Genomic DNA, 14,059 nt, shown 5'->3' with positions numbered 1-14,059 from the left:
TTCTTGTTTGGGGTTAGAATACCCCGTTAATATTAATGTTGTTTTTTTTTACAGCAAAACGACAGTTAAGTGTCTTTGGGCTGTTTTTACTCCAAAACTCGCTGCTTTACAGACACTTTGCTTAGCAGGGCTTTGTACCCTAAGGGTTGATTTATACGAAGACCTGGTCTAATTATTTTAAAGTACACAAAGGAGTGTATGTCATGTGTTGCAATAAGGCCAAACTGTCCAAATGTTATTGACTTCATGATAGATAAGTGTTAGGCTTTCATGTCTACTCGTTTAAATGTGACTACATAGGTCAAAATTAATGCTGTCATTTTAAAGCTTACAATAATGCCATTTCACAGTATACAGCAAAACTACTGCTTTGTTTGTAGTTATGAACTATATAGAAAAAAACAGCTTATTAATTCGTTAACTTCTTTAAAATCAAACAAAAACCCTCCTCTGCCACCTATGAAGGTGATACAAAGCTCTTTGAAAATGAAATTTTATCAAACTTATGTTAACGTTTATTGGCTGTGCGTTAATTTCGCACCGGCTAGCGTTGTACACAGATAATTCAAGCATTTTAAAAGATTGTACAACCGCCCTCGCAGAGCATAAAAGTTATGTATAGGTTCTATCTTCATCCTTCAAAATGAATCCCACTTAGCAAGCAGCAGAAATGGTGCCGCTGCAAAAATGTCACAAAACGATATCACGAAAAGCGATAAATTAAACTTGGTTAATACGGTATACAGTGCATGTCACAGTAAATATATCATATTGGTCGTATATTACCATTGGTTTATACCGCGTTTAAGCTATTTCCAAATAGATCTAAGCCATGGTAATACTTTTTCGATAACCAATTTTTTTTACATAAGTCAGTTTGTGTACAGTTTCCAGGAAACTTAAATTAAGACAGTCCCTAAAGAAGAATTTGTAAGAGTGCGGCAGTCGAGCAAGAGACAATTTTCGTCATTATTAAATACACGTCAAAACCGATATATGTGTTTATGAAACTTCCAGTTCAATATTCCTTTTAAGTTGGAATGAAACACTTTACATTCATTCAATGATCATTATTCTTAAGTAAGCTTATGTGATCAGGTTTTAATCTGGTTCAGCAGTTATTTTATGAAAATAAAGTACGTCTTTTCAGCACTCTAGTTGCTATAGGAAACAGACGGAATGTTTGAAACAATTTTCTGCTCATCAACAAGTATAAGAATGTCTTTGAAGACGTCAAAATCATCCTAAGCAGCAGGTAATGAAAAGAATTTTGAAATTTTGTAACAGTTAAGTTTGAAATAATATTATTGTCAAACTTGTTGATTCAGCAGCTTGGACATTATGTCTTATTCATGTGCCTTGATTTTGAACTTTACATGAACAATGCCACATCACTCGTACAAACTTTAAATAATTTCAGTGAACGATACAGAAATCTATACAGTTTCATCGTAGCCCAGTGATTTTGAGATCCAGATAGTTACACTAAAACTAAAGAATTAATATTATTTTATTTCTTAACGCATTTGGGGTAAATGGATAACATAAGGGTCCTACAGGTATTAAAGTAAAGTAAAATATAATTTCATTGATAACCGTAACGCGCATATGTCACGGTATGGGGCTATAATTATTACTAAAATTCGAGTTAATGTGTAAGTGGCTCTAGTTTTCAAAGACCCTTGATTCGGGTATGATTGTATATTTATCGCCAAACGTAACGGTATAATACTGATTAGCTAAATACATGTATATAGTCTCTGGTAATTCTTTAACTTTGAAAGTACTCTCTGAAAGTCGAGAACAAACAGAACAAATTTAAATATGGTTGGGAAATATGTCGCAATAGAATTCTAAATTTACACGGACAATAATTTGTGTACGCAACCCGGTAACAAAGTCGGTGGCACATCCGAACGGTATTCGAGGGCCCTGTGTTCGAATCCCGGTCTGGCGGCACATTTTACTCAAACACGTCCGTGAATTACTGCGATTTAGATACTCGCGTACATTTTTCGTACTTCACTGATAGAATTATTTAGTAAACTGTTTTCAATTTCAAATGTATGTTGACTAGTGGCATGTGCACAATTATTCAGGCTCAAAATCCAACAATACGGGTAAATTTAGTCCACCCGCTAAGCGCAATTGGGAAAGCGCTGATCTACGGATCTCAGGGTCGCGAGTTTGAACACACGGGTGAGGCGTATGTTCTCCGTGATGATTTGATTAAAGACATTGCGTCAGTCGTCCTCCACTTCTGATTAATGTGGAGGAGTTGGAAGTTACTTGCGGAGAACAGGTTTGTATTGGCTCAGAATCCAGGAACTGGTTAGGTTAACTTAACTAAAATACTGTTAAAAAGGGTGTTAAACCAAAAACAAACAAACGAAACAATGGGTTAATTTTTGTATTAATAAAAGCTGTTTGGTTTGCACAAATCCTTGTTGAACTTATGAAAAGTAAAAATATTCAGCATCTGTGAAGATTTTTATTCAGTGCTTATATAATAAGTTTTAAGTCGTTGTTTTGTAGTAATGTAGCATTTGTAGATTTCTTAAATTTTGTAATTGTTTAAACATCTGACTACATGTTATCTCATAACGCTTTATTTGTATCTAGAAGCAAGCTTGTATAAAACGAACGTAATAAAGCCATTTAGATTATACGTAACATTAGAAATGATTCTATATTAAAAAAGATAATAGGTAAGGGTAGATTTCTTGGAAGCACAGAGCACCAAAAACACAGCCCCAGAGCCACGCATTTACATAGTAGGCCCACAACAAAAAGAAGCTGTAATGGAAAAATATTTCAGACGGGTTGCTTCAAACATCCAACAAGTACATATTAATATAAGCTAAATATTGATAAAGGGGAAGGAAATGGTAAGGGGCGAAATGGGGTCGGGGGTTGGGGAGGATTCCGAAGGGGACAGTTGAACAAGGACAAATATACAAGGGAATGCCATGTTCTTTTAAATTAAAAACACTCGCACTACAACATTAACCACAATAGCGCAGACACTCATGTACAAAAGACAATCAAACAACGACGACCAACTGAAGAACATATTAGAAAAACGAACAAGCAACACGTAAGAAAACAGTAGGGCACCGTTATAGACCCACAAGCTTACAAACGCACCCACACAAGTAGGAAAAAACAATCAAGTACCGTCCCGGGATTCGGTTGCCAAAATAAAGAGGAGCCACGAAACCTTAATAAAAGTAAAGGGGATGGGATGCAAAAAGTAGCGTAAATGCAAGGGAAAGGAGAGGGCAAAAGGGGGAGTGGGGCGGAGGAAAAACGCTTACAACAAACAAGAAAACATACGCAACACATATTAAAACGACAAGAAGACAAAAGCGATTAAAAGACAAATGAAATGGAGATATAAATATTATAAATCAATAAAATCAATGTTTTCATTTTGTGGGCCTATTCTGAATTAAATAACCCGATGAAATTGTTCGTTTAACTTATTCACTGTACTAAGCTTATACTAATTTAATCATTCTGTATAGTCAGTGCTTATTTAATTAATTTTAGAATGTTGCTTCAGGTATTGTACTAGTAAATTGCTTTGAATAAAGTTTGTTATTGTTTAAAGTTTGTTGATCTGTTTTTTTTCTAGTAATACCTTTAACAACAACCGAACAAAATAATACTAGACTCGGCTGGTGTGAGTCTGTTCACCAGAGGCAAACAAATATATGCAACACCCACACGAACCTAGCTCCGACGTCAGCGGAATACTTTAATGCAGAAGGAATTCCTTGATCGAAAAGGATAAAAAAAGTCTATATAACCTCTATATACAATGCTATCAGATAAATGTAAATGCTTTGTTTATACCCGGAATCCTATATCAGTTAGACGTAAAAACCATTCGAATATACAAAGCTTGAAACATGAACTAAAATTAAAGAATAAAAGCATGAAGACAAAAAGCGAACCTAAAAAAACATATAATTATAGAAAGAGCATAACTGTCGAATGTTTTCATGCCCCGTGCGCACTTTGAATCATCAAACTATGTTTAAAACTTGCGTCTTATACTAAAACACAATCAAATTGTTTCTTGAACTGCAAACTGTATTAAACTCATACTAATTGTTTATGATTCTATATTTAGATATTGCTGATATTGCAGTATGTGTTTGTGTCTGGCATCTCAAACATTTCTTGAATACAGTTGTAACAGAACTGTAGCTGTTCCTGAAAGTATTATATTTGAAAATTATAACTTTACGAAGTCTCTGTCCTGTAAGGATTTTTACTTGTACTGCTACTAAAAGTAATTTTGCGCGGACAAAAGTGCGAGGTAGACCGCTTTTATAACTAGTACATAATGATGCAATGTTAGATATATTTAGGATAATATCAACAATTAAGAGGTGAAAAGTTATATTTTGAACAAAGGAAACAATGTATCACATGTTTGACGTTGCGGGAGTGTAAAAAAGCCATTAGATAAAAATGATAATAAACTAGTGTAATAAAGCTTTGACGTGGACGTCATTTATAGTATATGAGACGTTGGTCAAATTGACTTCTTTATATAGTAAAAGAAAATAGAATTTTGAATGTTTCGACAGGCAAGATTAACATGTGATAAAAAGAATACTACATTTGTGACTTTCGACATTCAATGTATTAAACGAGTTGAATAAAATTGAATTCAATTTATTAAACGAGTTGAATAAAATTGATTAAATGCTCGGCAGAGCCTCGCCTTTTATTATTTCATTCAACTCGTTTAATAAATTTAATATGAAAAAACACACATGTAATATCCTCTACATATAAAACGATATGTAAATCACTTTCACAGTGACATTTTTGTGAGTAAACTACTAATGTACGAAAATAGGTTATCTTATTTTCGCTGTAATAAATTTGAAGTCCTAAATATTTTCATTGCGCTGAATTTGACATGGCATATTTTTCATATATTGCGAATAAAGTATACGGTAATTCTGACATCCTGTGATTTAATATAGTGAATTCAGAGGCCTCCGTTGCCGAGTGTTTAATGTCACCGACTTTGAATTATTTTTCGATGGGGGTTCGAGCCTCCCTCGGGGCACTGCGGTCTGCATGTAAGGAAGCCATCAAGCTGGCTTACGGAAGGTCAATTGTTCTACCAAGGTGCCCTCCATTGATGAAATAATACACAGAACATGTGGATTCCGCCACCATCAGAGCTTGATAGCTTATTTTAATGGTATGAATAATCTATATGGTAAAAACTTATCTTACTTATGTCTTTTTATATTTAATATATGATAAATAACCTTATTGTTTTTTACTCAAAATATCAGAAAGCACTCACAATTGCCTGAATAGCAGACCTCCTTCTTGAGCGAACTTGACATATTGTGTTGAGCACACTCAGTTCGTCCTCAATAGCCATCTTTTCTAGCAGTACTGACACTACACAGAAAAGGCCACTTCTGTCAGACCCAGTCCTAGAAAATAATGCCTTTGTAAAATAGTAAAACTGCATAAATATTATCATTCCAACAAAAATTTTACGTACATTATAGGAGATATACACGAATTATTTGTCAGTGTGTGTGTGTGTGTGTGTGTGTGCGTGTGCGTGTGCGTGTGCGTGTGCGTGTGTGTATTTCTTTACCAGCACGCCACTACGGCAATAATTGTGACATACAAACAGTGAACTGTTGCATAAAATGTCTCCTTGCATATGTACAAGTGACGTAAGCTGTATGAATGCCGAACAAATTCGCCAAAAAAATGTGCATACTACCGCACTAACAATCCATGTATCATTTTGCATTCAGTAGTCAGTGAACAATATCATTCTAAAATGTTTAAATTATCTCTTCTTCTAAAATACTACAAAATACGTACAAGCAATGCACTACAATAGGTTGTTGTGAGTGTGAACCTTTTCTTGCTTTTTCAACGTCTATGACTGTATTCAAGAATGAAGATATTTTCTTTGGAACAATGTCTGAGCTTTTCCAACCTTTAAACTGGTAGTGTCGTACACTAAAATCTTTTGCAGGCGGCTGTAATCCCGGAAAAATAACAAACACAATACAAAAGCTGGTTATTACGTGGCAAATATAAGTGTCTTCTTTGTAGAAGAAATATTGAACTGTGGGTTGTTACGATTTAACTATTGAATGAAAGAATTATAAAATGCTTCGACAATTATAATTTTCATACAACATCAACTGCACCTTGTTTACACATTATTATAATTATATGAATATGAGATACTGCATTGCATTACAATACGTACCGAACCAATTTGCGAGATTTTCAACTCTCGAATAGTGAAATCTTCCCTTGGATCACTTCTTGTGCATGATACTTGAAAATGGCCAAATGTTGACACTTTGTTGGCCGGAGGAATATACTGGACAACTGTCTAAAAATAATTATAACAAAAAACTATATATTTTCAGCTCCAGTATTATATCTTAATCATTAAGATACGCTGAACGTCTAGTACGTGTATTTGAAAGAAATATTTAGCTGTTTACATACACCTTTCAATGGCACATGACACTTAATCCCGGATGTTTATAAGAATGCTCCGATGATTATATATAATTAGAGACATACACGCAAGCAAAACAATCTTTTTACATACAGTCCATAAAATAAACAAAAGTGTTTTTAAATATGGACGGATCCAAACGGAAGGAGATGAAGCATTTTATAGAACTATTTCGATGGCAAAAAACAATACATATCGTAGTCCTGACCAACCTATAAAGCGGGCCAGTCTATTTTATAAGTACAAAAGCATGGTTGACCCATTTAAACGAGTTGTAGGTACTTTCTCGTGCAAAGTAAATACAATATACCCTGGCCGAAGGCAAATAAAGCTGAGAATAATATAGAAAGTTATGTTTTATCACTGTGTGAAATATAGCGTAATACCAATTTAATCTCAGTGTTGTTTGCTCACTATCAATACAAAAAGTAAGCATCAATTAGACGTTATTTCTCAATAGTTATAACTACATCTTGTTTACCGTGTAAGCTGAATTCATTTCTGAATCTTTCTTTATTTATAGAAGTGCCTTTATATATTCATTCCATAAAATCAAATGTATGCTATAAAGAGGGAGAAGAATAATTTTATTATTACTTTATCCTTTATATTTTCCTCGTCCAGACAGACAATACTGGAACACCTTTCTTGGTATAACATGGACACGAAATCTTCAACTGTGTTAGGCAAAGGTGTCTGTGCGAGGATAAACTTGTCCATTTTTTCATATCCCTAAATTATATATAAAACAACTGGTTAAATTGACACAAAATGATATATCATTTCCTTATTACTTTATCCTTTATATTTTCCTCGTCCAGACAGACAATACTTGAACACCTTTCTTGATATAACATAGACACGAAATCTTCAACTGTGTTAGGCAAAGGTGTCTGTGCGAGGATAAACTTGTCCATTTTTTCATATCCCTAAATTATATATAAAATAACTGGTTAAGTTGACACAAAATGATATTTGCACTTAGCAATAATAACATCAAGTACGATAAATAAAACTGATTTTGAACTTGAATAAAAGAAAGAAATAGATCGTCTTAACTGAAACATATATCTTAACTTCAAAACAGTCAGAAGTACCTTAACAAAATTTTCAACATTCTTTAAAAGCAAAATATTGCAAATACAAAAAATAAGAGTCAACGGAACAAAACAAAATAGGAAGTTTAAGAACGTTAGAACTTTATTGGATGGATTATTGCGAACAAAATTGTACATCAACAGAAACTGTTTCGTAATGTGAGAAATGGTTCGGTTATTTTATACATGTTACGTTTCGTATAGTCCTAAGCTCATCATAGTTGAATAAAACATGAAAACACGATTATCAGACAAATATGTGGAAACTATCCGACTTGTAAACCTCTCCAAAATCACTTAACCGTGCTTCTTTGTAGAGTTGGATTGATGGTCATACGGTGGCTTCCTTTTAACGTATAAACAGTACTATCACTTACATACAGTTGAGATAATTTTTTCTGAAGTAAATTCATTTGTTTTACTTTTCATATAGCGATGATATATATTTTACTTACATTAACGTAGACAGCATTTATGTAGTCATGTTTGGTCAATGTCAGCCGAACTCGATGTTCATCATCTGGAAAGATAAAAATATTTGATTTTCAAACCGAACTGTAAAACGAAAACAGTTTTGTTAAGTTTCATTATAAATTTTCCGTTGGCTACGAAGGTAAAAGAAAACTGAATCTGAAAGACTTTTGAAGCCCATTGTTTTCTCGTTTAGGGCAAACTCATTATTTTAACTGTGGACCATACGCCGCTTTTCATGGAATTACACACTTGTGTAGCATTGAAGGTTCCATGTGCACCGCCGTATGAACACATTTGCGGATGTCTCTAAATTGGTTTTTTTTGTACTTTTAACATGTGTAAATGTTGAGTACTGCTCAACCCGGGGCTAGAGGGCGTGGACGGTAGCATGCATTTCCACTACCGTCCATGAACAGGCTCAATCAAACCGAGCCTGCAACATTTTCGTTTTTGTTGTGTTGAGCGACCTGTGGAGTTTCCACTTTTTCTATTTTTTTTTTTGCATAAAGCAAAGCTCTTATTATGACTTGAACGACGACCGCTACCTTGATCTCCTGTTTCAATTACATCTGTTTTAATCATAAAAATTCTGATTTTCAATACGACCACATAGACATGACTGTCGTCCTTATTTCACTGATAACCAGACTATGACCGTCTACTTTATTTCACTAATAACAAGACAATGACAGTCTACCTTATTTCACTGATAACCAGATTATGACTGTCTATTCTATTTAACTGATAACCAGACTATGACTGTTAACTTTATTTCATTTTTGGAACCAGATTACTACTGTCAACATTATTTCGTTTTTGGAACCCTTATTTCACTGGTAACGAGAAAGACAGTCTACCCTATTCCTCTGATAACCGGACTATGACTGTTTACCTTATTTCACTGTTAACAATATTATGACTGTCTATTCTATTTCACTGATAACCAGACTATGACTGTTTACTTTATTTCATTTTGGAACCAGATTACTACTGTCTACTTTAATTCATTTTTGGAACCAAACTATTACTGTCAACTTTATTTCATTTTTGGAACCCTTATTTCACTGGTAACGAGAAAGACAGTCTACCCTATTCCTCTGATAACCGGACTATGACTGTCTACCTTATTTCACTGTTTACAATATTATGACTGTCTATTCTATTTCACTGATAACCAGACTATGACTGTTTACTTTATTTCATTTTGGAACCAGATTAGTACTGTCTACTTTATTTCATTTTTGGAACCAGACTTTGACTGTTTACAATATTTCACTGATAACCAGACTATAATTGTCTACCATATTTCACTGATAACCAGACTATGACTATCTACCTTATTTCACTGATAATCAGAAAGACTGGTCTACCTTACTTTACTGATAACCAACTATGACTGCTTACTTTATTTCACTAATAGCCAGACTATGGTGGTCTACCTTAAAGCACTGATAACAAGACTATCACTGTCTACTTTATTTCATTGATAACCAGATTATGACCGTTTACCATATTTCATTGATAACCAGAGCACAATTGTCTACTTTTTTCATTGATAATCAGATTATGACCGTTAACCTTATTTCATTGATAATCAGACTATGACTGTCAACCGTATTTCAATGATAACCAGACTACGACTGTCTACTTTATTTCATTCAGAACTAGATTGTGACTGTCTATTTTATTTCATTCAGAACGAGACTATGACTGTCTACTTTATTTCATAGAGAACCAGACTATGACTGTCTACTTTACATCACTGACATTCTGACTGTGACTGGCTACTTTATTTCACTGATAACCAGACTATGACAGTCTACTTTGTTTCTCTGTTAATAAGACTACGACTGTCTACCTTATTTTATTGGAAACGAGAAAGACAGTCTACCAAATTCCACTGATAACCAGACTATGACTGTCTACCTTATTTCACTGATGGCAAGACTATGACTGTCTACTTTATTACACTGATAATCAGACAATGATTGTTGACTTTATTTCATTTTTAGAACCAGACTACTACTGTCTACTTTATTTCGTTTTTGGAACCTAACTATTACTGTCCACTTATTTCATTTTTGGAACCAGACTGACTGTCTACCATATTTCACTGATAACCAGAAAGACCGTCTACCTTACTTCACGATAACGAAACTATGACTGTTTACTTAATTTCTCTGATAGCTAGACTATGGTGATCTAGTTTATGCATTGATGACCAGACAATCACTGTCCGCTTTATTTCATTGATAAGGAGATTACGACCGTTTACCATATTTCATTGATAACCAGACTACAGCTGTCTGCTTAACTTCATTGATAACCAGGTTTCGACCGTTTACCTTTTTTTCAGTGATAACCAGGCTATGACTGTCAACCTTATTTCAACGATAACCAGACTAGGATTGTGTATCTTTTTCACTATGATCAACTGCAGATAAATAATCTTCAGGTTAAGAACAGACTATTTGAAGAACGCATCTTTTTCACAATAAAAGATAAAAATGCAGACGAAATCACCTTCAAAACTTTCTTCCTGTTACGTTTGAGTTAATAATATGGATAATAGATCCCCACTTTAAAATGTAAATTCAGTAGGCGAAATTTTAATGTAAAGAAAAATTATACAAAGACGGTACTGACATCTGCACATGTAACTAGATCTTTTGAGATCGTATCATTTTATTAATGTCGGTCGTTTTAAACGCATAGTTAACTTTACTTCCTTTATTAGATTTCTGCCAATAAAATTAACAAGGAAGTTAAAGGTGTACAAAATACTTTAAATGAATGCAACAACACCATAATATTTATAATACAAATTCCGAACCAATAAACGCATGTTTAAATGTAAACTAGGAACATTTTTGGTTGCGGGTTTATCCCTCTACCAAAGTTAAAGTGTATTTCTGACAATCATAGCATCTTTATTTTCACTTTTACTGATAGACGATTATAATAATTAAAGGTATATTTCTAAATTCTACGTGTACTAGAACTGTTCGGTATCATTAGACATTTTCACAACGTATTGTAGAAAAACGACAATTTATTAAAAACACGTTTTAATGGAGCTTTCCTGATTTCTTCTGTGTCACGGATCAGGCAAATCACTCATGTTTTAAACTTTCAACCTTCAACAAAATATTTAATGTCAGTCAGCTTAAACTATAGGCTGGATATATTATACTTGACTGGTCCTTTGTTGAAATTACCTTATACGATGTCTTTGAATCAACAACTTACGGGTGTTCAGCCTGTCTTCTGAATGAAACGTTCGACTCAATATGTTTGCCCCGATTCTTGGATGCTCAGCGCCTATAAGCTATTACATATAGCATTCAACTACCATATAGATATAACCCTGATGCCTTAACTGTAATGTGCTAATAACGCTGAAACTCGTTTGTAAGGTGCAACTCACCTAATGTCTTAGTAGAAAACTATACTCTGTGTCTCTGCCTCAACTTTCCGATGTTCAGCCTATATATTCTATCGTCTACAGCTATAAACGACCCCCTAAACGTATTACTTCTATGTGCTGGCTCTAAACCTAATTACAATACTGCAACTCTCATTTAGTCTATGAACATCAAACTTCTTCTTTTAAAACATGTTTCCGCCCTGAGAGCGTAGCTGCAATAGCTTTCTAATCAAGGTACTGGAATAAATAATTATTTGAATCTTCGATGTATCTACATCAATTGCTGGATACAAAATGAACTTACTGTCATCAGTCTACCTAATAAATCCCAGCAGAAATGTACTTTAAATTTTGCCATTTATAGAACTAGATTCTGGATGGTACAAATCCGTACATTTTACCTCGTGAACTTGCTCTAACAAATAGTATGTTTTCTTCAACTCTTGTATATAACACTATGTGCCATGCTACCAAATTTTAGTATTTACAACAAATCAACTATATTTATAGCAATAATAGAATGCAGATTGGGTCATACACTATCTGTGCTAATGTGTCACGTTTTCAATATATTAAAATACAAACTATTCTAACAGTGACCTAGTTTAATGGTCTATTACTTATGAAAGGAATGTTCTGATAGAATTATATGTAGAAAAAAGAATGTAAAGAATATTTTTCAATGTTCAAAGTTTTAATGTAGAAAATAGAGTGTAAATATGTTTTTCTAAGATTTTACTGACCTACTTCTTAACGCTAGATGACAAACTTCAAAACTTTAACTAGACTTGATTAGGACAAACATTATGTCTATGTTTCATGTAGATCAGATAAACAATTGGTCTTCCGCGTGGTAAAAAGGGTTTCTATTATTCTTTAGTAACAAAGTTTTGTAACCTGTTTCAAAGGTAACCTGCACAGATAAAAGCAAACATTCTGACCCAGTTTAAAAACATTGCCTATAGATTGCTGACAATGATTTTGTTCTACGATAAAGCCTCATGGCCAAATTTTTATCCTAGGTTTAAACTAGCGACAAATATTCTACACGGGTTTAATAAAGTTCGACAAACATCTTGACCATATATATACAGTAGGAGATATGGAATCTAGAGTGGTAACACACTTTAACTATAATTTGACCTAGTTTCCTAGTATTTGACGTGAGGTGACAAAATTTCAAACTTTGCTGAGATTTTCTAACACAACATTTCGAATTAGTATCATTATGACTGGACTAGACTTGAGTGTCAAAAGAGAAATTGTGAACAATTGTGACGACGGACGAAGACGGACGACGAACACGATGCTATCACATTAGTTTACTTTGAGCACTATGCTCAGATGGGATGAAACGCGGGTGCGCAACTCCTAATGTTGAATAACATTCCTTTACAATTTTGTGACGGTATTTCAATACTTTTAGCGATATTTCTGACAGACAGAAGGACTGAGGATCGAACAGACAAAGCTCAATACTCTTCCCACATTATAGTGGTATAATAAATAAGCAAGGACTTATCACTACCTATTTCTCCTACTGTCAAATTATATTGAGATGATCCCCTTGTTCATACTTAATTCGCAAATGTCTAATATTACTTTGTCAATAAATAAATATTTTAGTTAAACTGCTATTAAAACGCTATTAAGTCAGTAGATTTTGAAACTGTTCTTCCTGGTCGTTTTATAAAACTTTAACTGCGCACAAATGTTTTTATTTTCGTATTTAACATTTATGGTTATTTTGTGAAAAGGCGGTATTGGCAAGCGTGTACGTAAGAATATAATTAGCCAAGTCGTGATGTTATCTAAGTAAACTGCTGTAGTCTGATAGAGTATATTTCTTCCTTAAATACATTCTTCACTAAAATGAAATAGCGTGAAGAAGAGATTGAAGAAGATAATATTGACATAAGATATCATGTCCAGTCATTATAGTTATAATGTAAAACTGGTATTTTCCATTTCAGTTATTAGACATTTTGCGATTTTTCAACAATTAAAGGGAAGCTCCTTGATACAAATACGTTGTATTATTTATTTGTAATATGAAATTCATGGCCCATGAGCAAAGCACCCATATACAAGGTACTCAAAACACTTGTACTGTAGCAATTTACATTATGCAACACAAAATGTAGCATTAGTGGGAGAGATAAATTGTCACATGAATTAACATGTATAAGCCTATGCACGACATATGTTCTAATTCTGTATGCGAGTCTATTATAAACACGTTATAAAGGGATGGTAAAACGCAAACAGGAAAATATACCATGGATGTCCGCCCCTTTTCTGTTTTCTTTTCTGCTTTTGAGTTGCATCCTCAGCAATTTATTTTTGTTTGTTAATGTCTGCACATTCTGAAACGACTACAATGGAAACAAAATGTAAAATATAAATAAATAGTTGCCATAACGATCAAAATTGAAGGAAATTATTCACCTCTTTAGATAATAATCGTGTTATAAATCTTAAAACTTAAACTACATTTAGACAAATCTATTGTGAAATGATAAG

General features: G+C 33.6%; 1 protein-coding gene across 1 annotated transcript in view; it reads right to left on the bottom strand.

Annotated features, from left to right (window-relative positions):
- Window positions 1–2,394: 2,394 nt before the first annotated feature.
- LOC128550660 (receptor-type tyrosine-protein phosphatase kappa-like) overlaps window positions 2,395–14,059 on the bottom strand; it is a 14,570-nt gene continuing 2,905 nt past the window's right edge. Inside the window, exons 7-13 of the mRNA XM_053530147.1 lie at window positions 13,815–13,911; window positions 8,091–8,155; window positions 7,136–7,270; window positions 6,278–6,406; window positions 5,881–6,041; window positions 5,339–5,474; window positions 2,395–4,221 (exon numbers count right to left, since the gene is read on the bottom strand). Of these exons, the coding sequence (XP_053386122.1) occupies window positions 4,135–4,221; window positions 5,339–5,474; window positions 5,881–6,041; window positions 6,278–6,406; window positions 7,136–7,270; window positions 8,091–8,155; window positions 13,815–13,911 (810 nt within the window). The 3' untranslated portion in view covers window positions 2,395–4,134. The remainder of the gene's footprint in view (window positions 4,222–5,338; window positions 5,475–5,880; window positions 6,042–6,277; window positions 6,407–7,135; window positions 7,271–8,090; window positions 8,156–13,814; window positions 13,912–14,059) is intronic.

Source organism: Mercenaria mercenaria, chromosome 18 (genome assembly GCF_021730395.1).
Source record: "Mercenaria mercenaria strain notata chromosome 18, MADL_Memer_1, whole genome shotgun sequence".
Lineage (NCBI taxonomy): Eukaryota > Metazoa > Mollusca > Bivalvia > Venerida > Veneridae > Mercenaria > Mercenaria mercenaria.
The sequence above is the reverse complement of the archived record's forward strand: the minus strand, read 5'-3'. Positions and strand labels throughout refer to the sequence as shown.